The sequence below is a fragment of a genome, unplaced genomic scaffold (genome assembly GCF_019419815.1).
Source record: "Pyrus x bretschneideri cultivar Hongxiangsu unplaced genomic scaffold, Pyrus_bretschneideri_v1 Contig3, whole genome shotgun sequence".
Taxonomy (NCBI): Eukaryota; Viridiplantae; Streptophyta; class Magnoliopsida; order Rosales; family Rosaceae; genus Pyrus; species Pyrus x bretschneideri.
Window position 1 is genome coordinate 8,183,995 of NW_025999612.1, and position 23,111 is coordinate 8,207,105.

General features: G+C 35.1%; 3 protein-coding genes and 1 non-coding gene across 4 annotated transcripts; 1 reads left to right on the top strand and 3 right to left on the bottom strand.

Moving 5' to 3' along the window:
• Positions 1-2,397: 2,397 nt before the first annotated feature.
• Positions 2,398-3,225, bottom strand: LOC103958034 (zinc finger protein SHOOT GRAVITROPISM 5-like). Its single transcript, XM_009370257.3, has one exon. The coding sequence runs from the start codon at positions 3,152-3,154 to the stop codon at positions 2,642-2,644; it is 513 nt and encodes a 170-aa protein (XP_009368532.1). The 5' UTR covers positions 3,155-3,225; the 3' UTR covers positions 2,398-2,641.
• Positions 3,226-5,796: 2,571 nt separating this feature from the next.
• On the bottom strand, positions 5,797-5,877 carry TRNAL-AAG. The gene has a single exon. It is a non-coding gene; the product is annotated as a tRNA-Leu (tRNA).
• Positions 5,878-10,007: 4,130 nt separating this feature from the next.
• LOC103964080 (probable deoxycytidylate deaminase) lies at positions 10,008-11,487 on the top strand. Its single transcript, XM_048589932.1, has 4 exons — positions 10,008-10,441; positions 10,580-10,633; positions 10,858-10,959; positions 11,252-11,487. The coding sequence occupies exons 1-4, from the start codon at positions 10,376-10,378 to the stop codon at positions 11,330-11,332; spliced, it is 303 nt and encodes a 100-aa protein (XP_048445889.1). The 5' UTR covers positions 10,008-10,375; the 3' UTR covers positions 11,333-11,487.
• A 1,561-nt stretch (positions 11,488-13,048) lies between these two features.
• On the bottom strand, positions 13,049-14,740 carry LOC103958032 (F-box protein At5g50450-like). The gene is made up of 3 exons (XM_009370256.3): positions 14,444-14,740; positions 14,185-14,347; positions 13,049-14,091 (listed from the first exon to the last, which is right to left on the bottom strand). The coding sequence occupies exons 1-3, from the start codon at positions 14,611-14,613 to the stop codon at positions 13,360-13,362; spliced, it is 1,065 nt and encodes a 354-aa protein (XP_009368531.1). The 5' UTR covers positions 14,614-14,740; the 3' UTR covers positions 13,049-13,359.
• Between the last annotated feature and the right edge of the window lie 8,371 nt (positions 14,741-23,111).

A 23,111-nucleotide genomic window follows, 5' to 3' on the forward strand; every position in this document is an offset into this window, starting at 1 on the left:
TTCAATAATGAATATTCTTAATCAACTGAGTTATAATACCCTTATTTTATTTTTGTTAACTTTTATGCTTTCAAGAGCCATGAACTTCCATCATTGGTTTCCAACTTTTGAGCAGAGGGCATCTCATGATAACAACTGTTGGGTTCCTATAGGACAAGTACATTCAATTCTTTAAAATATTACCTTTCTTTTGCTCATTGGTGAAGATTTTGATCCTTTTCACAGGAGTAAATATAGAAACATGCAAAGGAAAATCACTTAAAATAAAAAGCAGCCATGATAATGAAACCACTAGGCCATGCTCATATCTGCAGACCAAAAGATTGTTTTAGGGAATCATCTTTTTCAAAGGACAAACAGTGAACAAGGGAAGGGTGGTGGGTATTTCTGTCTTTGTAAGTTTAATGTTAGGACAGTTGGGGAGCTAAGCAGTAAACCCAAAAAGTGAAAAAAGAGGATGACATACAGTTAGTTAAGGCAGTGTATCTTTCTTTTTATACTGGGATTCGAAAATCAAATAAAGGATCTGTCTTGAAATAATTAGCCAAATCTTTTATTACCCTTTGTTTTCCTTCCCATGCCTCCTTGCACTTTTCAGAAGCACCTAGTTTTTGAAAGTTTGTGACCCTTTGTGCCCACTAAACTATGTCTAGCTTTTGCTCTTATGAACTCATCCAGAATCAAAGTCATTGCATTATTGTAGGCAACCATATATATCCTTCCCTGATTAATTGTATTTGACTATGTGTAGAAGCTACTGACAAACGAAGCTAGCTAGAAAATACTTGTCTCCTTACATGTAATAAGACATTCATAAATCGATATGTCGGCAAAACTTTTACTTTTGAGGTTTTAATGAGATGTTTTTGTGTAGCGTCAACCAGACAATAATTTACAGTTAAGGATGAATGACTCATTACGTATAAGGCATCGATGAATGTTTGGTCACTAGTACTGTTGAGTGCTGTGATTGAAGCTTTTTTAGTAGAGTCATGATCTTATCCCAAGAAATGCTTTCCTTTTTGTGTTGGATCGGAGACAAGGGTAGTGGGTGTTTGGTTTCATGAACAAAAGTTTAAGAGGTTGAATCCAAGTGGATGCACAGCAATAATGTCTTGTTGCCGCTGAATTACTTGCCCCTTTTTGTTCTGATTCATTTGCCATTTGCCTTTCTATATCGACATCAAGTTCTGAAACTTGACCCTTTTTACGTCAGATTTGACCATACCCTAGCCCGATCGATCTTTCACTGTCTTCACTTCACTTGGGTTTCAAATCAATATACATATTCTAATCATGTAAAATAAAAAATCTTGGAATTAGAGTTTTCTTACGACTACATTTTTCAATCAGTAGAGAGAGATTCGAACTTGAAAATCTCTTCAAACATTTAGAAAGAGATGTAAAATATTCAAACTAAGGTTGTTAGTTTTGTGGTTTTGTTTGCGATTTAAGAATATCATTGGATTATGTGCCTCCCTTATTGCACCCAAATCAACTTAAAGAATATAGCTTAAAATATCGTTTTCTGGCATAAAGAAATCATAGTTAGGTTAAAAAGTAGTTTTTATAATTTGTGTCATACTAATTCTAATTTCTACCCAAGTCCAACAGGCCAATTTGTTGTATATGTTCAGATACTGCGAAGTCCATAACTGCAAAGGCTCAGAAACTGATAAAAGAGGATACTTTTTCTTTGCTCTGAATTCCATGCAATCTTGGCCAATCTTTTGTATGATGGTTCAGTCAGTCAAATGCAATTAGCTTAATTAAATTCCTAATCCTAATTATTCTCTTTAATTAAGAGAATGGTTGATGAACTGAGTCAGTTTCTCCAAGTCCACATGCTCGATATGGAAGCCTAAAAAGTCTGGTTTTGTTTATGTTCCTTGGCATTCATAGAAGCATAATTTTTGGGTCCAGATTCCAAATTATTTCATATTAATAGATATGCTGTATTTTTGCTGAAATTATCTTGTAGCCTCCAGATAATTAAACATTTTTCAATCAAGTTCCCCAGTCAATTAATGCATAAATTGTTCAGATAGAATTATGCAGCATATAAAATGGGGCTTTAATTAAACTTCTTCCAATTAGGTTTGCGTGATCAAAGTTTTGCCGTATTTTCTCTCCGGTGTACATCTTCAGAGATACTCGAGGGTGCAAACTAGAATGAGAGAATTTGTCCTAGTACAAAAACAAAAATGCGCTTCAAGCTTGACCCAGTTTGGTTCGTGTAAATAGAATTTTGCTTTCTTTCCTCTCTAGTGTATACCATATTCAGGATCGCTAGAGGATGCGAAGTAAGAGGTGAGGATTAGTCCTCGTATCAAAAGAAAATTTTCCTTCAACCTTATCCAGTTGGAATACAAATTAAACATTTAGAACACACATGCATAGGCTGGTTCAACTCTAAATTTTACAAATTAAACATAACACCTTCATCACAAAAAATGAACATAGTTCAAATCTCATCATGTTACACTTTTATTGTATTCATCAATTTGTAATTATTTTCCTTGTGTTTTCTCCAAAGAAACATTCCACAAAATCCAATACTCAATCAGGAAAGAAATACACAAAAATCTTCTTCTCTCGATCTCTCGTCTTGAATCAGCGAACCAAACTGACCCTTTCTTTTTTACGGCCTAAACCTTTGCCGGCACGACTGGCAAGTGATCTCCATGCACGTAGAGTCCATCTGAAGCATTGCCTTCTCCTTCATTCTCTCAGCCTTCTCCACTTCCTCTCTCGCTCTCTCCCACACGTGCCGGGCACGCGCAAACTCCGACTGAGCCAACTCCATCTCTCTCCTCGTCAGCTCCCTCACTCGCTCCGCGTAGGCCTTCTCCATTGCCGCCAGTCTGATTTGCTCCGCCGCCTGCCATTTCAAAGACTCCACGCGGCCGGCTGCCTTGGGATTCAAGGCATCAAACTCGGAAGTGTTTGGATTTCCGAAGACGTAATGATCCGAGGAAGAAGGTTTGGCTGGCCTTACACTGATTGATAATTGTAGGTCAAGCTGGGAATTATTAGGCCCTTCCTGCACGGCTGACTTTGATCGATGATATCTTACCGAAGAACCCGACGGCCGAGATGTCATCAAGTGAGGAGAAGGGAGGAGCTGCAACTCCTTTTGATCATCTCCATCCATTGGAGATAAAAAAGAAGCAAATGAAAGGTTTTGAGTAGAGATATGACTGATGCAAAATAGCTTGTGCGATATTCCAAAACTTGTGTGCCCTATATATACACGCAACTCAAGCATGCCCAAATTACCATCATGCCCATGTTTAATGTTAATTTGTGGATTATTCAAAGGGATAATGGAACTCAGAAAGGTAATCTAGAAAGTCAAAATTATTAATCAAGAGAGTCGTCTTCTATTTATTGTCAAACAATCTCACATGTTATATTATTTTAAAATTAATTATTTAAAAGAGAAGTCAAGGAGATTAATCAATCAAAGAATAAAAAAAGGCATAACGGGTGATGAAGATAGATAGCGAGGATATTTAACATATAATTTGAGAAATTTTCTTGTCAAACTGTCTCACATGTTATATTCTAATATCCGTCTTAGACATTTATAACCTTCATTCGCATATAGTTTGATAAATGTTTTATGGTCAAACAGTCTTACATATATCCAAGAAATGTTTACTGGTCAATCCATCTATTTGTCAAACTCATCTCATTACTGCTTACTAGGAGTTATTGCGGAGGAATTGGATTAGCTCACTTTCACATGTTTATCGTAAAAATGATAAAGTGGCTGATGATAGAATTAGGCCCTGAGTTTGACATTGATCTTCATGTATTTTATGTGCCACCTCCTCTTGTGGATACATTGATCTTTGAGGATGCAGTTGGTTTCCTCAAACCCGTTTTGTCAATAGTAGTTGTTTTTCTTCGGTCTTTTGACCCCCAATATACTAAATATATATATAGGGTTAGAAAACGTTACTCACATGAGTTTTAAACATCCTATTCTTAAGTAGAAGGGTATATTGGTGAATTTACACAATTTTAGAAAGATTTGAATAACGTGAATGCCAATGTCCGTTATAGAAGACCCAAACCCAATGAAAAAACTAACGGATAACGTAATTGGGGTATGATTTGCCTTTTTTATGTGTTCATGTGGACTTATATGGAGTGGTTTTTCCTTTTTTCCCCTTTATTCTTAATATTTAATCTCTTTGACTTTTCTTTTGGAAGAGATGAGTAGTCGAGATCCTCTTTGAATTTCTGTGTTTGAAGTTTGAGAATTTAGAAAATCAAATTACTGAAGATAAAGAAAGAGAGACTTGGATTCTTAATTCGTGCGCGGTGAGCAAGCAAAACACATTAATAGAACAACGTAATTTAAAATGAATAGTCTGAATTTCTGAATTCGTTGTTTCTGGATACAAAGATCCGAAAAGAATTGCAATTCAAAGACGAGAAGGAAAGGGCATGTAATAATTACAGTCGCACGTGCGTTTCGGTTTTGGTTGGGCTTTTTCTTTCCTCACAATTTTTTTAAATTTGTTTTTTGGACGAGGATTTATAAACTTTATTGGTAGGCCCAAGGTTGTCGGCCCTCTTGTTCCAAAAAAGCAACCCACTTTCCATCTCGGCAGCTCACGCTTCGGGCAGATTGGCACGTGGGGATGGGCTCACCCTCAAAGTGTGAAATGTGAGATGAGGACCATGATTGGGTCTCTGATCCTGCCACTTGAACCGTTGGATCACCGGGTCCCCCCCCAACAGACCTTTCTTATTGTAACATCGTGTGGGGATGGGCTCACCCTCAAAGTGTGAAATGTGAGATGAGGACCATGATTGGGTCTCTGATCCTGCCACTTGAACCGTTGGATCACCGGGTCCCCACCCCCCCCAACAGACCTTTCTTATTGTAACATCGTGTGATTGGGAGGTTCACCGAAAAAATGGTGGGTATGCAGTTGAACGCACAACATTGCTTTAGTTTAGTACTTCTTTGGATTTGACGTATGTACTTTATAAGGTGCAGATGGTAACTTTAATAACACGTTAATAACAAAACGTTTGGTATATTATCAATTCATCAAATGAAATTTGCTGTTTAATAAAAGAGGAACATTGTGCGCATCAAATTCTTTTAACTTGTTGGCCGATACAATTTTTGAGTTCGGCATGTTTATTTACATGAAATGACATAAACTGTAAATTAAAAACGAGAAAAAAGGAATGAATATGCTATCAGGTGATTTGATTCCTGATTTTTCAAGTATTGCATTACGAATTTAAATGTGAAAACTCAAATTTTTTTTTTATATTTAATATGCACTAACACAAGAAACGTGTGAAATTGGAATAATTTCAATACTCGTGTCTTAATACGCATGGAGGTAAAAAATTATAGTTATTGTAGTAAACATGTGGGATTCAACCGTGTCGGTTATTTACCTAGATTCCATGATGTTTAAATTCTTATTTTGCTTCTTATGACATATTTACTTACTTAGAAAGAAAAAGTTATGAGTCGGAAAAGGAATGATCGGCTGTGTGATCAATTAACCATATAAACTTGATTTGATTTTTTTTTTTTTTTAAGTTTCAGATTATGAATTTAATTGTGAAACTCACATATTATTCATAGATGAAAAGTTTAGAATTTAAATTAAATTAAACATTCATATTTTAATGAACTCTTAAAGGTCATGAATCATAATAATTTTAGATCACATTCCGTATAAACAAACATGTGACATGATGCAGTAGAAAAAGGAAGGCTGCAAAACAAGAGGGAAAAAAAAAGGCAAAAAGGAATGTTGACAGTGGGATTTGAACCCACGCCCTTTCGGACCAGAACCTTAATCTGGCGCCTTAGACCAACTCGGCCATATCAACGTGGTGCTGTTACATGTGAAAGATAGATATATGAGAGAATTACCATTTGCACATCATTGCACAACGAGAGATTTTTCATTGTGCCGGGAATACGGGGCAGAACATCACATGTCATTATATAATTGAAGGGACACTTAAAAAAAAAAAAATTTCTTCCAATTGCATAATGACATGTGATGTTCCAAGTACATTGAAAAATCTCTTGTAGAACATGACGATACGTTTATTTAATTTTTTTTTTTTTTTCAAAGGGAGGATCAAAAGTTAAAAAAACAGCCTCTTATGATGAATAAAAAAAAGTGATGACATTTACACAACATACATGACGATACGTCTATAGTGTGTTCAAAGTTCATTGAAACTAATAAATTCAATTTCATCAACCATTTTATTGCACACGAGGATTTGATCTTGCCACGCTTCAATTTTTATTTTATTCAATGAGGTACCAATTTCAATTCTCATGAACAATAATTGCCGATTGGAAATTAAAAAACTTAAAACTAATTATATGTGTATCAACGTGTGATTGAAATGCAAGTGAAATCGGATCATGGACGTGACAAGTCCCACCAATAACTTAGGTTGTTGGTATTCATTTGTCACTAAGATGCCACCATAAAAATCAAGTGGAAAGTTTTAAAAATCAAGTGGAAAGTTTTCTTTAAGAGTAATGTTAGGGAGACTAAGGGAGGTGTATTTAATTGGAATTTTGAGGGATTTTAATTCTTTTAATGAATATAGGGTGTATTCAATTGGGATTTTGAGGGATTTTAATTCTTTTCATGAATCGTATTCAATCAGGATTTTAAGTGATTTTCTGAAATTCAATGTGTATTCAATCAGGATTTTAAAATAGTTTATTAAAATTCTTAAAAATTTGGGTGTATTCAATTAGAATTTTAAAGAAGTTTATAACATTCCAGATGTATTCAATTAGAATTTGGAAAAGTTGAGGATTTAGAGAGATTTTGTAGTGTATTTTAAGCATCCACAAATCTCACATCTCCTGATGAGATTTCGAAGGAATTGAATTAAAATTTTATATGGAATTTCTACAAATCAGTTAAACTCATAAAAATCCATGAATTTATAAATCCATGAATATCTCTCAAATTCCCAATTGAATACACCCCCTAAATGTATATATTAAGGGGGGTGTATTCAATTGAGAATTTGAGAGATTTTAATGGATTTATAAATCCATAGATTTTTACGGAGTTTAACTGATTTGTAGAAATTCCATATAAAATTTTAATTCAATTCCCTCGAAATCTCATGGGAAGAAGTGAGATTTGGATACTTAAAATACATTACAAAATCTCTCAAATTCCCTCTAATTCCTCAACTTTTCCAAATTCTCTAAATTTTAATTCTAATTGAATAAACCTGGAATGTTATAAACTTCTTTAAAATTATAATTGAATACACCCGGATTTCTAAGGATTTTAATAAACTATCTTAAAATCTTGATTGAATACACATTGAATTTCAAAGAATCACTTAAAATCTTAATTGAATACACCTAGATTCATTAAAAGAATTAAAATCCCTCAAAATCCCAATTGAATACACCCCTTCTAAATTTGCAAACTAAATGATGTGTCACCAGTAGGAAATAAGTACGTTTATCAACATTTAAGTAATAATTCAATCATCAACTTTCATACCATTTAGTTTACAAAATTTAGTCTATAAATTTAGTCTTCTAATCATTATTCTTTCTTTAAAAGGGAAAGTGGTAGGTTTTGGGGTGGGCAAGGTGCATGTGGAAGTTTGGGAATTGGAGAGGGCTTTTCTAAGGGTATGTGCCGCTAATCTATAGGTATCATCCCTTTCTATCTGCCCAAATTAACCCACCTCATTTGGGGGTAGTGATGGAGCTCACTCAAACTTTAGGACAATGATTAATTTATCATGCCCTCCAACTAAGAACTTCATCAATTTTTCTTCTTTTGGGTCCCCCACCCCACCCCACCCTAATCCCTACACCTCTATCACGTATTTCAACCCTAAAGTATTCCTAGGGAGATAATGTCTAGGAGGACAATCCTATGGTAAGTCAAGTGTGGGACAGTGGGAGTGTCCCCTTCGAAATGTCGGTAAATTTGGAGGACCTACACCTTATGACTATTGAGTAGTAACAACAATGACGGCCAGAGATTCGTAGTTTAAAATGATTAAGAATATTTATTTTTTAATATGCTTAAATTATCGGTTTGATAATCTATCGTATGCATGTACATAACAAGTTTGAGCTAGAATATTCTATTTTTGTCTCTATATTAGATATCTTAAGTTCGAATCTCACACTGTTTGAGTGTTGTACTATCTTAAATTTCATCTTCTCCAAAATAAAATGAACCGTACCCAATTTTGAATTTCATCTTCTCCATTAATTTTAAGAGTTTGCCCAAACAACATTGAGATCATACCTAAAGTATTAGACTTGGAATCCATTCTAACAATCTTCGGGAAATGACCATCGCACACAAACAACCACTACTAAGAAAACCACTTATCGTGATGCCTGAAAAAACGTCATGAAAAGTTGAAAACCATTCCATTGCGTTTTTAAACATCACAAGATGTGCCATTATTTAAGGAGTCATTGAAAAAAAAAATCGAGGCCGAAAATATTTGCTCCATGGCACTTATGGAAATTATGAACATATGTGCTTAGAGCATCTCCAAGGGAGGTAGTATTTAGGTAACAAAGTTAGATTTGCTATGCCCTGTAAGAAAAATACATCTCAAACGAAGGTAGCAACCTAATTAGCAATTTAAAAATTTAGCATTGTATATTTACAGTATCAGTTGCTACTTCTTCAAGCTAGCAAATTGTGTCCTTTAATATAAGAATTTTGAAAATAAAATTGGGGCCCAACCTAAAGAAAGACTATTGGATTGGGCTTACATATTACTCCACAAGTTTTAGATTTTTGCAACAAAGATTCTATATGGGCTTAGCCCACCTAAAGAAAGACTATTGGATTGGGCTACATATTTCTAAACAAACCACAAAACTTTCTCAACCGCATTTTGCCGCGCGTTTCGGTTTCTTCAGCCCAGTTCTCTACCTAATTTTCCCGCTATTTCTTCTACCACCATAGCTCGAAGCTGGAATTCTTCTCGGGAAAGTGACAGTGCAGCCGAAGTTTCGCCCTTTCGAACTCGATGAACTGCCGCGAGCTCGCTCTGGTCTCCACGGCAGCCGTTTTCGGTGCCCTGGCCTCTGCGCTCACTTGCCGCTTCTTCTTTTCAAACCCTAAGAGGCAGTCCGCCAAACTCGATTTGTCCAAAAACGGCGTCGTTTCAGGAAACGCCCTTCTCAGAGCCGTTTTGACCCTTCAAAGCGCCAAGGGTTAGTGTCGAAAATTCCAAGTTTTGTTTTTGGTCAGGCTGTTGTGTTGAAGTAACAAATGGTTATTTCAGTCATATTATTTTTGGCTTTTTAAATTTTAACTGTATTTTTTTTGTTTTGATTGCAGATATTTGTCATGGGATGATTATTTCATGGCAATTGCATTTTTATCAGCGGAAAGATCCAAAAACTCTAACAAGCAGGTCATTGTTATCTGCTCCTTTTTTATTTTTTTTCCATGAATGCTGATGAATTCGTGAATAAATGAGGAGGAATTAAATGTTTTGAGATTTAGCAATGAGAGTGTTGCGAATTTTTTCGATTTGTATTTGGTAAGAACTTGGTGAGTTAGACAGCATATTGATTGGTGGTATGTTTTGTATAGGTTGGAGCCTGCTTAGTGAGTGAAAATGGTGTAATTCTAGGTAAGAATGGGTTCCCAAATGGTGTAATTATACATCCAAAGTTACATTGAATCGTACATTACTTTGTCTATGATTTTTATGAGCATTGAATTTCCACAAATGTAGTTCCATTCGACTTCCAAGCTAATTTATCTCTTTTCAGGAATTGGGTATAATGGGTTCCCGAGAGGTTGTTCGGATGACAGGCTTCCTCGGGCAAGGTTTATGTACGTTATTTCATAAAATTGCAAAATGCAAAAAGAATGATTGTATGATGCTCTGGTGAGTACTCAGAGTAGTAATCAGTAAAGCTGTCCTTTCTTGTTCAGAAATCCAGAACTTGGGATCCTTTGGAGACAAGGTATCCGTTAGTGTTTGTGCTTTCCGAAATTAATTTCTTGATTCGTGGTCTGCTGTTTGCTCTGAACTTGTTCTGAAGTTGGCAACTTGGCATCTAATATCTGTCTTCTTTCTACTGCACTAGTGAAATTTATCTTTCCACCGTTATCACGCATATGATCATATCTAATGGCTGTGCTTCATTGTATACTGATTTATCCTTTTCCCCTACTAATAATTTTTATTTTCTTTCAAATCTCTGGTTATTGCTCTTGGTATTTCTGATTTTGTTTTGAAGTTATGTTGCTTCTGCTGCTGGACAGGTTACTTCTAATTAGACTTTCCCTTTCCCATTTACCATGAATATATCATCTCCATCTGCTGAACTGAAATGTTGTCATCGACCAACTTGACGAATGGATCATCCCTGAGGGACTTTTACGTGGATACTGTTTCGGTACAAACTCGTAAAATGTGCTTTAGTTTAAATGATGGTCGACTATATTCACTTCTTTTCTCTTTTGTGGTTCTTTTGTTTTGTTCCCCTCTGTGACTGAAAGTACTGTGTGAATGCTTATTCTCTATTTCTTTGCAGAGGCTTTATGTGACCATGTTCCCCTGCAATGAGTGTGCCAAGATAATCATTCAGGTTTTTCCTATGCTTTTTTTGTGCTTGTAATATACGGTATGCAAATTTGAAACTACCATGCTTATGTTCTTCCCACCTCCTGCCTTCCCCTCCCTTCGTAGTCCCTCCCAACCCGCCAAAACTCTAGTAATGAGCATAACTTAAACTGCACTTTGCACGTCCAATCTGGTACGTTGCCAGTGTCTAACAGTTTCTTTTTCCTGCCAATTTCCTCTTATTTGCAGTCAGGAGTCGCTGAAGTTGTATATTTTGTGGAAAAGAGGTTAAACAATCCAGATGTCTCCTACATTGCTTCCCACAAACTACTATCGTTGGCTGGTGTGAAAGTATGTCTCATTTATTTCTTGAACTGTTCTATCAAATTCATTTTGATTTAGCATATGCTGTTTACAATTAGAAACGTACGCTTTTAATCTATTGAGCTTCGCGTTTCCTTGTTTCGATGAGCGGTCCCTAATAGTTTCGCTAATTTGGCCTTTATAATGCTAATGCGTCTATGAGATTGCTTGCGTGAACCTCCAAAGTGTTATCCAATTGAGTGAACCTGCAAATCCTTTTTACATAATACAGGTGCCGAAAACTTAACTGATATCTGTGTTGTTGCGTCTCAAATTGCAGGTCAGGAAACGGATCTTCATGCTCGCGGTAACACCTTTTCGCCTCGCTTCTGTACGCATCTGTTTTTTGGTTGTCTCTTGAATCATGAATCACTTGTAGGTACAATGTTTATATTCAATTCTGCACTCTGCTCTGCTAGCAACCCATTGTGATCTTCTTGTGGAAGTGACTTTTCATCTTCCGATTTCAATATTTCTGCGGGAAGTTTGGAATATATGAAAACATGTATCGAAACACCATTTATGTTGGTTTTAGGAGGAGATAGAAGGGAATAAGGGTTTTTAATTGTCCCTTACAATTAACGGCAAAATTGACGGAAAATAACTTAGGTGGTAGGTTCCAACAATTAAGATAACACATGTGGTAAGAAATAAAAGTTGAAAGTTTAGGTGGTATTATCGCACATGCTTACAAGTTAAGATGGTACATGGACGGAAAGTAATGTAGAAATTGGGATCCTAATTCCTAAATCCCTCTGTGGGTGGCTGGCCTACGATGAAAACGAAATTGAAAAAACAAAAGCTTAATTTTGTCAATTAAACTGAAGATAAAATTATGATTCCTGGTAAGAATGGTTAATTTCATTAAATCATTTTGAACACCTTTGACATTTGATCCATTGCAAGGGTTGGCCAGTAAATGATGGGTGAAAATCAGTAGTTCATAACAAAAATTATAGATGATAAAGTAACATAAGGTGCGTGAGAAAATAAGGAGATAATCATTTTTTTTTTAGTTTTTTACGTTTTTGTTTCCACATTTTTTAAAACTAATCAAAATAGTTTCAAATTTTGGCCTTGAATTCCACTTTTTGGTTTTTAAGTTTTCATTTTTTTTGAAAACTGAAAGTAATTATAGAACAAATTTCAGTTAAAAAAAATACTAAATTGAAAATCATTACTAAAAAATGAAAACGAAATGATTATCAAACAACCATTTTAATAAAATTGTTGGTAACACGTGTACTTAATAGAAATAGAATGAGGAAGGAACGAGAGAACTTAAAAATAGGAAAAGTAAGCAAAAGAAATTGTATTAACTAGCGCCCTAGTTGACCGATTTCTAATATTTAGATATTTGATTACGGATTTTAAGAAAAATCAACAATTTTCTGATTCCTTACGTCTTAACATGAGAAAGTTTAAAAATAAACTAATACCCATTCATATATTTTAGTAGACATAAGAAACTCAGAAATCAAAACGAAGAAAAAAGAAACACGACAACATTAAATAGTACAACATAAATAAATAGAAAAACAGTCACAAGTAAATGATTTTATTTCTAGAAAGCTTTTAAGGGAAGGGATCCTCATTTTTTTTCTTTTTTTTTTATAAAAATGGGGATTAGTTGTGGGGTCCACATGACATCGAATTTCAATGATTCGAACCATTTATTTTTCAAGTTGCATAGATAATCCTTGCAAAATATTAGTCAAATTGGAAATGTTTAAGACATCTAACTTGGTTCAAAAAAATTAACGAATACTTAGTTATATAAAAAACAATAAAAATTCTATCTTGATAATTAAATAGGCAAATGATTTTGGATTGCATTGAATTTTTGCAAGGATGATCTATGAATCAAAACTTATAAAGTAGACGGTTCGAATCGTTGAAATTCATTGTGTAATAGGTTCCACACCTAATCTCTGTTTTTTAGAAAAAAAAAATATGAGAATCTTTTTGCACGAAGAGCCTGTTACTTTTGATACCCTATATATGCACAAGTATTGATTCCTCCCATTCCAATTTTAGGTTAACGCTTTTTAGGATAAGTTAACAACAGTCAACAAAATCTAATAAATCATATTGCCCTTAATTATTTAAAAACACACTAATGACAGCATAAAATAAAATAACTCCATAGGCATTGCAATTTGCATGCATGTTTTTGTGGGGTTTGTAAATGTAAGTACGAATTTCCCCCACACCCAACTAACTTGACAGATTGTTAACAAGTCCAACATAAAATGCTAATTGCCCTTTCTGCATACTGTATAATGTACATATATGTAATTTTACCCATAATAACCAAAAAAAAAAAAAAGGCATCGAAATTAATTAAATTTTTTTCTTTTTTATATTTCCATTAAATATATCAATTTATTATCCAACAGCCACATTCTCACCTTCCCCACCCTCCACCAGTCCCCCCAACTCCTCCTCCGCCGCACCGTCAACCGCCAGCCACCGTTCCATTGGCTTACACTTCACATTGTGTCTCAGCTTCCAGTCCAGCGCTTGGCACCCACGCGAGCAATAATTCACCGTCCCGCAAACCGAGCACCTCCTAAACTCGTGCGGCCTCGTCTCCGGCCGCCCGCACCCCATGTGAGAGCACAGCCTCATACCCTGCCCCGCCATCAACCGACCCGACCCGAACCACTCCCTCATGAACCGGTTTACGGGGTGGAACTCCTGGACGGGGACGTTGCATCCGTAGTCGCTCAGCAGAGGGCAGCAGACCAGCCCTGTCAAGCACGCGTAGAAGTGCTGGTAGTGGTGGGACCGCCACGCCGCGGAAGAACGTAGAACGGACGCGAGCTCCCGCGCGTTGGCCTGGACCAGCAATCGGCGTCCCTCGGCGACGTTTTGCTTGACTCCGTAACCGTCCTGGAGGCAATGGCCGAGCTCGCGGAGTGCGTCCACGAGGCCGAGCGAAGCGGCTCGCGCACAAAATGCCACGCCGGCTCTTAAGTCCTTCCCTTTCTTCGAACAGCCGCTGCCGTTGAACTGAATCACCGCTAGCGAGTACAGCGCCGGCGCGTGGGTTCTCATAGCGGCTTTTGCCATGAGCGAGGCTCCGCTTGCTCGGTTTTGTAAACAGTAAAATTGGATCTGTAGCAACAAAAGCGCAAAATTATTTTTAAAAATTACAAAACAAATAAAAATAAAAGTTCAAATAAAAATAGATAAATTTAAGTGACTGACCATTCCGAGAGTGTAGGAGGCTTCGACGTTACCGGCGCTAACGCACTGTTTGAGAAACCGGTGAGCCGAATCGGACCAGTTTTTGGCCCGGATTGCGAATGCTTTTGGACCGGCTTTTGATAGCACCAGGGAGTGGAGTCCTAACCGGTTCAATCTCTTACACCTAAAATTTATATAATTTTCCAAAATTAAAAAATTAACACCTTCATCTAAACCAAGAGGAAAAAAGAAAAGAAATCCGAGTTCTCACAGTGCTTACGTGATGAGGACGCTGATGAGATCGGACGGCGAGGAAGCGGAGGAGCTGAGCTTGCAGAGGATGAATACGACGAGATCTTCGGGCAAGCCGTCGAAGAAATCCGACTTCGCGGCGGTGGTCGATCTCCGGGAGCTTCTGAGCCTTTTTATTTGCGGCGTTGCCGCCTCCATGTTTAGCTTTCTTCTTCTTCTTCTTCTGCAGAACCTTCACATAATCCAAGCGCTCTCTCTCTCTCTCTCTCTCTCTCTCTGCGTATGGTTGGATGTTTGTGTGTTGTGTGAGTGTGGAGATGAAGGGCGAGCACGATGGCGTCGGGAGGGACTTATATACAGCAAAAGACAAGCCAATGCGTGGGGCCCGCGAGATTGATTTGAAGAGAATCAGTTATTAATTGATTGAGAGTTAAATAATGATATTAATTAATTAAATTAACTTTTAATTCTTGATAACGTTTTTTGTTTGATTTAATTTAATTTTAAGTGGGAAATGCTCTCCGGCTCTAGTGGTTTGGGGTGAGAGGAAAGCACTGGTCAAAGGACTCACCGTGGACCCCCGATTGAGCTTTAGGCCAGCAGGTGCAGGCCCAGTACGCGCCCGATTGTTCAGCCGAATCACCTTCGAATCCTTTTTTTTTTTTTTTTTTTTTTTTTTTTCAATCAATTTATTTATTCATAATTCTCCTTGGAGTTATTGATAATTTCTAAAAACAATAATTGAATAATCTATGATAAAGCTCGGTTGAAGTGTTTTGCAATGGTTGAAAACGGCTTTGACTAAAATTGTTTTGGATTTCGAGAGGATTTCAAGTTTTTTTTTGAAAAAATAAAATATCAGTTATGTACTTCTTACATGAAGTACTTCAATTGTTTTTTTTTTTTAAATTCATTTATATTTTTATTGAAGATTGGTTATAAAATATTTTTACCAAAATCGATTTTAATCATTTTAAAAAACTTGCAAACGAACGTAATTCAACTAAATTATAGAGATGAGAGAGTTGAAAATAACGTAGTAGATTAAATAGAAAAATTCTATTCACCACTACATTCCACCACTTGCTAACAACACCTGTAACATCCCACATCGACTAACGGAGAGGGGGTGATGTGCCTTATATATACATGCTCCCCTCTCTATAGCACGAGCCCTTTTGAGAACTCACTGGCTTCGGTTTCCATCGGAACTTCGAAGTTAAGCAAGTTTGGGTGAGAGCAATCCTAGGATGGGTGACCTACTGAGAAGTTCTCGTATGAGTTCCCATAAACAAAACCATGAGGGCGTAGCCCAAAACAGACAATGTCGTGCTACGGCGGAGCGGATCTGGGATGTGACATCACTTCCATTGGCCTTAAACTTCCATGAAACTTCCATGAGAGATGGAATTGAAAAGTTCCTTGGAATTTTCACAATGGTCGTATTCATAATGATGTAGTACATGTTCTTTGTCAAATACTTTACTAGACATAACATCTAATTAAACTATTAGCCAATCAAAAATCTTTTTTGTAACAAATTTAGGTTTGCAAACATTTTTTCATGAAACTTCCATGAGAGATGGAATTGAAAAGTTCCTTGGAATTTTCACAATGGTCGTATTCATAATGATGTAGTACATGTTCTTTGTCAAATACTTTACTAGACATAACATCTAATTAAACTATTAGCCAATCAAAAATCTTTTTTGTAACAAATTTAGGTTTGCAAACATTTTTTCTTTTTGACAAGTGATTTGAAAAGTCCCCTTATATAATATTTAGTTTAATTTAAACATCTAATTAGACTATATATTTGGTTTGGTAGCTATAAACTTTTTTTCTACAATTAATCACTATTTTCCTTGTTTTGGAATTGGGAAGTGATTAGATTCAAACTAAAAGGATGGTCAAAATATATAAAACTTGGACACAATTGAAATTTTATTCATCCAAAATAGGGACCAGATGGTGGCTTTGCTACAACAGTTCATCTTTTCGAGGAGTCGGAAAAATTCATGGAGGTATTTCAGCCTCCCTCTGACCATCATTGGATTTTTAACATCCAATTTAGTTTTATAGTTATGAAAACAAATCCATTTGTTAAGAAAAAAAAAAAAACAATTCCATTGTTAGGAAAAAAGCAAATCCATGTTTATAGTTGAGTGAAATGTTATTTGTGCGTCTTTCATTTTTACTGTAACTAGATAAAGAAAATAATAATAATTTAGGATATGTTTACTCAGTGTGATCATGAGAATGAACAAGTATAGAATAAGTTGTCTGCCTTAGACCATCTCCAATGGAGATGTCAAAGGACAAATGTTAAATGATAATTTGATGGCTGACGTGGCAATGTCAAATTTTATCTTTTTCCAACCGTTGTATTTTTTCATTATAAATAATATTTGTAGGGCCTATTTTAAAAAGAAATTAATTAAAATAATTTTTAAGATGTATAAGGCCATCTCCAACCAAAGGGTCCAGAGGGCCAGATAGTCGAAAATAGCCTGAAAACCATGTCCAACCGAGGGCTAGGCCAGAGGGCTGTGGAATCTCGGAGGGCCCCATGGAATCGGAGAGGGCTAGAGGGTTGGAGGGCTAGCTACAAGCAGCCAGCCTGGGGCTGGCCAGAAATACTTAGAATCCTATTTTAAAAATAATTTTGAAACCAACAGGTAGCTGACGTCAGCTAGCCGGTGCTAGCTGGCGCCAGTTACCGTTGGATTCATTTTTTTTTTTTTTTTTTTAGGGTTTTTTGGGCCTTTTTTTTCTCCTATAAATACCTAAACCATTCCTCACAAAATTTTCACCATTCCTACCATTTCAATTCTCATATTTTCCTTCCTCTTTCAAAAATCTATCCTTCAATTTTTTGAATAATTTTGAAATGGCCTCTTCTGCAATGAAAGGTAGGGCTTGGACCCGAAAAGAAGATGAAGCTCTTTGCAAGGCTTATAGATGGGTGTCGGAAGATAGTGTGAGGGGGAATTGTCAAACAAATGACGGTGTTTGGACTCATGTGTCCAAAAAATACTTAGAAGTCTATGAAGGCACCACTCCAGTGAATATTCGAAACCACGAGAGTTGTTCTTCAAGATGGAAGAAACATCTTCATCCAAGTTTGAACAAATGGCATCAAGCATTGTTAGCAGCCACAAGTAGACATGAAAGCGTCGCTAATTACTACGACGAAGTAAATATTTTCACAATTTATTTTAAATATTTAATTATATTACATTTAATTTCATAAATTAATTTCCTTTAATTTTTTTCTAGGTACGCCAAGCAGAGGAATTGTATATGGAGTGCAGCTCAAAACCCTTTCAGTTTCACAGTTGTTGAGAAATTTGTAAAGGGTGGGTGTTATTTGAAGATCCGCCAAAGAGAGCTCCTACGTCGGTGTTTGAAACTGCATCCTCAACTATAGATATGGATGAAAATGGAATTTAAATTTAAGTCGTTTTAGTTTTTAAATTTAATTTGTCGTTTTTAAATTTAAGTTGTTTTAGTTTTTAAATTAAGTTAATGTTGGTTTCGAATTTAATTTGTAGTTTTTAAATTTAATTTGTCGTTTTTAAATTTTAGTTGTAATTTTTAAATTTAAGTTGTTTTTTTTTTAAATTGAAGTTGTTGTAGTTTTTAAATTTAAATAATAAATTATGTTTGGCCATTTGGCCCTCGATTGGAGACGGTTTTTTGTGGTAGGGCTAAAACAAGCCCTCTGGCCCTCGGTTGGAGACGGAGGCAAATATGGCCATGTACTGTTCATTAAAATATTAATATCTTGGAGAATCTTGGAGGGCCAGAGGGGTAAAACGAGCCCTCTGGCGAGCCATCGGTTGGAGATGGCCTAATTAGTGTAGTAATGGGACCCACACAATAAAATAATTAAAAATTATTTGACATCAAATTTTCTCAAACTACCTCCAAATGAGATTTCAAATCCTAAGTGAAATGTCATGCAATCAAATTTTAAGGTAGAAGTAAGCTCCAATCGATATGTCAATCCTATGTGGATTAACATATGAGTTTTCAAATGTCAATCCATATAGGATTGACATCTCGGTTGGAGCTTGCTCCTACTTTCAAATTTAATCATATGACATTTCACTTAGAATTTGACATCTCATTTGGAGATAGTCTTAGTTATCTCATACCTTTACTTTTTAGATATTCGAGGAATATAACAAGTATGAGATGTACTTACTTTTTTATTTCTTGTTTTTCAGTAAACACATGAATAAAAATACAGAATCTTTTAGTTACCAATTCTTAAAAAACTTTTAGTTAAAATATCATGTTTTTAGTATAGGTACCAATGAAAAATTCAACCACAACAATTCTATAAGTACTATCGTAACTCAAAATAATTACATGATTGTCACTCAATTCTTTCGGCCAACCAACCTTTTTCTACAATCGGTTAATCAAATTTTTCTGCAATCGGCCATTCAAAATTTTCATTCTTAAAGGTCATTGTCCAACATTGACCTTCAAAAAAACATGTTTCGTAATGAATTTTTTCATATGTTCTCTAATTTTGGTGTGTATATATCTAAAACAATAATAAACTCACACAACAAAATATAATTGAAGCTTAAAAGTTGCATATATTGCTTTTTTTAAGCCATTGTTGAACTTGAAATTTTCCAGCGATTGGAAAAAAGTTTTGGCCACAATGAAGGTGGCTGTCGACAATTTATGGCACTAGGACCGGCACTGGTAGCACGTGGATCTTGTGCAATGGAAAAAATATAAATGTTTATATATTTGCCCACAATTTGTGGCTGTTATTTGAATGTACAAAACTAAAACACTTGTTAGTACACTATTTTACGTACGTAGATTCTACGTAGAACAGTAACGCATCTGTTCCGTGTGTCTAAATAACTTTATTGATTGCAGAATATATGTTTCGTTCTCATGGCAAGCAGCATGAAAAACATGTTTATTGACTATTACTTTATTTTTAGCGCTGTCAGTATGAGCGACGGAAAAGCCAAACTTTCCAAGGCCATCAGAAAATTGGGTAAGAGTAAGACCTTACATCATTCAATCCAAACAACCAATGTGTGCATGCATATCCTTTTTTCTCGTTGAATTAAAGGTGGAAGTTTGGCACATACATACACCATTTTGTAAGTTTCGAATATTCAAGCAAGTATAATCTCTTGTAATAAATATAATCTCATTTGATGTATCATAAATTTTGTGAACAGATCGTAATAGTACCATGTGATGTTGTCAACTCATTTATGTAAAAATACGTATTTACTTTAATAATATTAAGTATTTTTGTGCTAATTTTGGTCAAGGTGAGATTCTATGTGTTGAAGTTGAGATGTTTTATTGAGCTGCAACTTGGATGGAATAATGGAAATAAGAAAATTATGGTGAAATTGGATCTCCAATTTCACTACAATTGATTTTAAATGCAAAAGTGGATAATCACCCTTTAGAAAGTTTAGTACTGAATTGTCGTGTCTTTATGCACCAAAGTTAGTCTTGTAAAATTCGTCATATTTATAGTGAAAAGAGTTTTGTTAGTGATGATTTGGCTCGTTTGGGTTTGCAATGCAGTTTGGGTCCATTTTTTTGAGCAAGCTCCTTTTTCTTGTTATCGGTTGCTAGTTGCAGTTATAGTTGAGGTCTTGTAGTCTCATGATATTCTTATGTAATATTTCATAATTTTTTTGGAACTTATGCCACATTGTCAATAAAAAAAACAAAAACATAATCACACTCATACTACAAGACGTAACGGTATTACGATTATATGAAAAAAAAAAATCATGACAGTCAAAACCCTAATATGATGTCTATATCTGCCCCCATCGATTCATTACACATTTCATACTCTAGCGCATGGTCGTGCAAGTTGCAAACTGAGAGTCGTGAAAGTTTCACAACCTTTTATAAAAAATATATATACGTGTCTTATCTTTTCTCTTGTAATTAAACATGGAAGTTGTCACATGCATAAACCATTGTTTAAGTTTCAAATTTTCATGCAAATATTAGTTGTTGGGGATTATTATATAATGTAGGAGGCATTTTTCTAGACTTTTTGCAATATTGTTATGTAGTATTATTAATCTAACACTAGTACAAAAACATGTTTGCGCGACGGCAACTTGAGCGACGCAGGTGCACCTACGTTGCGCAAAACAGTTTTGCGCGACGCCAATCTTTGTCGCGTAAAGTGTCGTTGCACAAAGTATAGTTGTTTATTTTATATAAGTATTTTTATTATTATCTTATTTTATAAATAAACTAATTACGTCACTCGTACAAATAACACATGGCGGTATTAACTAAGGTCCAAGTTGGAATGGTATTTTTATTCTGAAAATTTGAAATGGGGAAAATTCGATTGCATTTAATTAGAGATTTCGACAATTCCAGATTCCCGGTTTGAAAAATTTCTAAGTGTTTCAAACTTATTTCGTTAAAATAATTATGAAATATTTTGATGTTTAATGTTAATTATTTTCTAAAGTTAAGTAATTTATAATTAACTTTTGTATTTTAATGTTAGTTGTGGATACATTTCGTTCCTGGTTTTCATATTAATCATACACTTGTGTATAAAAAAAAGCATAAACATACTATAGTATACCACGAAATTTAATGAATTTATACATAAGCATATACCGAATGATAATACTTGTGTTCTCCCATAGAAAAACCTACTTGTCCTCTCTACTTACAATTAACGAATCTTTACCATCTAAGCATCGTAGTCGGAATAGTTCATGCTTTCTATCATCATTTAAAGATAATATATGCAAAATAATAATTCAATTTGGAGACCTTTTCATCATTTATATGCATAAAACAAAGAAACAGTTCTTCATGAAAATGCTGCTTGTTACTTCCGATTCGATTCTTTCAAAAATCACTCTAATATTACCGTCTCATGCACTCAAAACATTTCATCAGAGTCAAAGCCCTAATACGATGTCTCCATCTGCCCGCATCTTTATCTTGATTACACATTTCATACCCTAGGGCATGATGGTGCAAGTTGTGAGGTGGGAAAGTTTTGCAAACCAAGTTATTAACGTGGATACATATATATTTCACCTCTGTGGGGACGTGAACGAAAATTGAATACCAAAAATAGTAAAAAAATTCCAAACCTCTACAGTTTGGTTATCGAAATGAGGATTTGGATAAGGCGTGACGATGTGGATCTGTTGGTGGAATACAACTCTTGCCCATTTCAAAACAGTTTGGTGGAAACTGAGTGCTGCATTGCCGCCATTTGCCACAAGCATGCATTCACCTTTGACATTTCAGATATTAACAATTTAACAATTGTATCTCTTTAGGCTTTATCCTTTATTGTTTTATTTATTTATTCAGATTTATAATCATTTTGTTTAACTCAATCATAATCTAGACACAAGTAGCTAAATCAATGGTTAATTAATTAATTAATTAATTAAAACCCCCATGATGTAAAGCAGTCGCAATGTAGGTGCTTTGGTCCAGGACAAAATTATACCACTAAACTAATCTGGAAAGGAGGCTATTAGGCTAACTGCATGTTCAAACACTTGGCTTAATCTTTTGCCTATTAGGTTAAGGTGGCAATGTCATCAATCAATTTAAGCTTTTTAAGGTAGTTGCGACGTCGTTTAATGGATTACATATGGCTAATGCTAAAGACCTCAAATAATTAGAACCAGTTAGTTGGCTATATACATGCATCATTATTGAAGCCTCGTGAGAAAGTAGACTTAGATCTTTTCAATTTTGGGGTCCGGCCATAGTTTTGTTACGCTAACGCTAAGTGACAAATTTGTTAATCAAAATTATTTGTACCATATTACCGACCAAACCCTTGTCCACATCTTTTAATTAGGTGTGCGATGGCTCATCTAGTTGACATGTTTTATACTCGGTTAATGTTAGGAAGATTAATTATTTAGATCAAATTATGTAAATCATATGACGTGATTGTTGATGATTGAATTATTACTTAAGTGCTGATTAACGTGCTTATTTTCTATTGATGACATATCACATGATTTGCAAATTTGGTCTAAAATTTGATCTACCTACACATTACTCTTTATACTTTTATGTGCAGTATGAACTTGATAGTATGCATTACGATATTAGATATCGATTTAACTTTAAGTAGAGAAAGGATATGTTTGTCATTCCATTGTGGCGTCATTATGGAAATTTCACATTGTGAAAAATCTCTACATTTATGGACGATTTTACGTAAGTATATGATGTACATACGATATTATGTGTGAAACTTGAGTAATGCTATATATATATATATATATATCACATTTTACTAAAATTTCTCGCGAAAAGAAACTTGGGCGACAATTAATAATTCCATTTGATAAAGAAAGATATAGAACTTAGAAGTCAGCCATGATTAATCTCAGTTGATGAAGAAAGTTATTGTTTTAACGATTAAATCAATAGAAAATGTCGACATTAACTTGTTCATCATCCATGCGATTCAATTATATACGTGGTTGCGTTGCGTGCTGCATAAACATCTAAATAATGTCCATCTTCTTCTGCAAGTTATCCCAATCAGAAGACTAGCTGCTTAATTAATATATGAAGACCTCACTTGAGTCTCCAACGACAGTACTAATATATAAATCTATACATAAGAACACATACTAATTAACTAACAACGGTACTTTCGGAGCAAC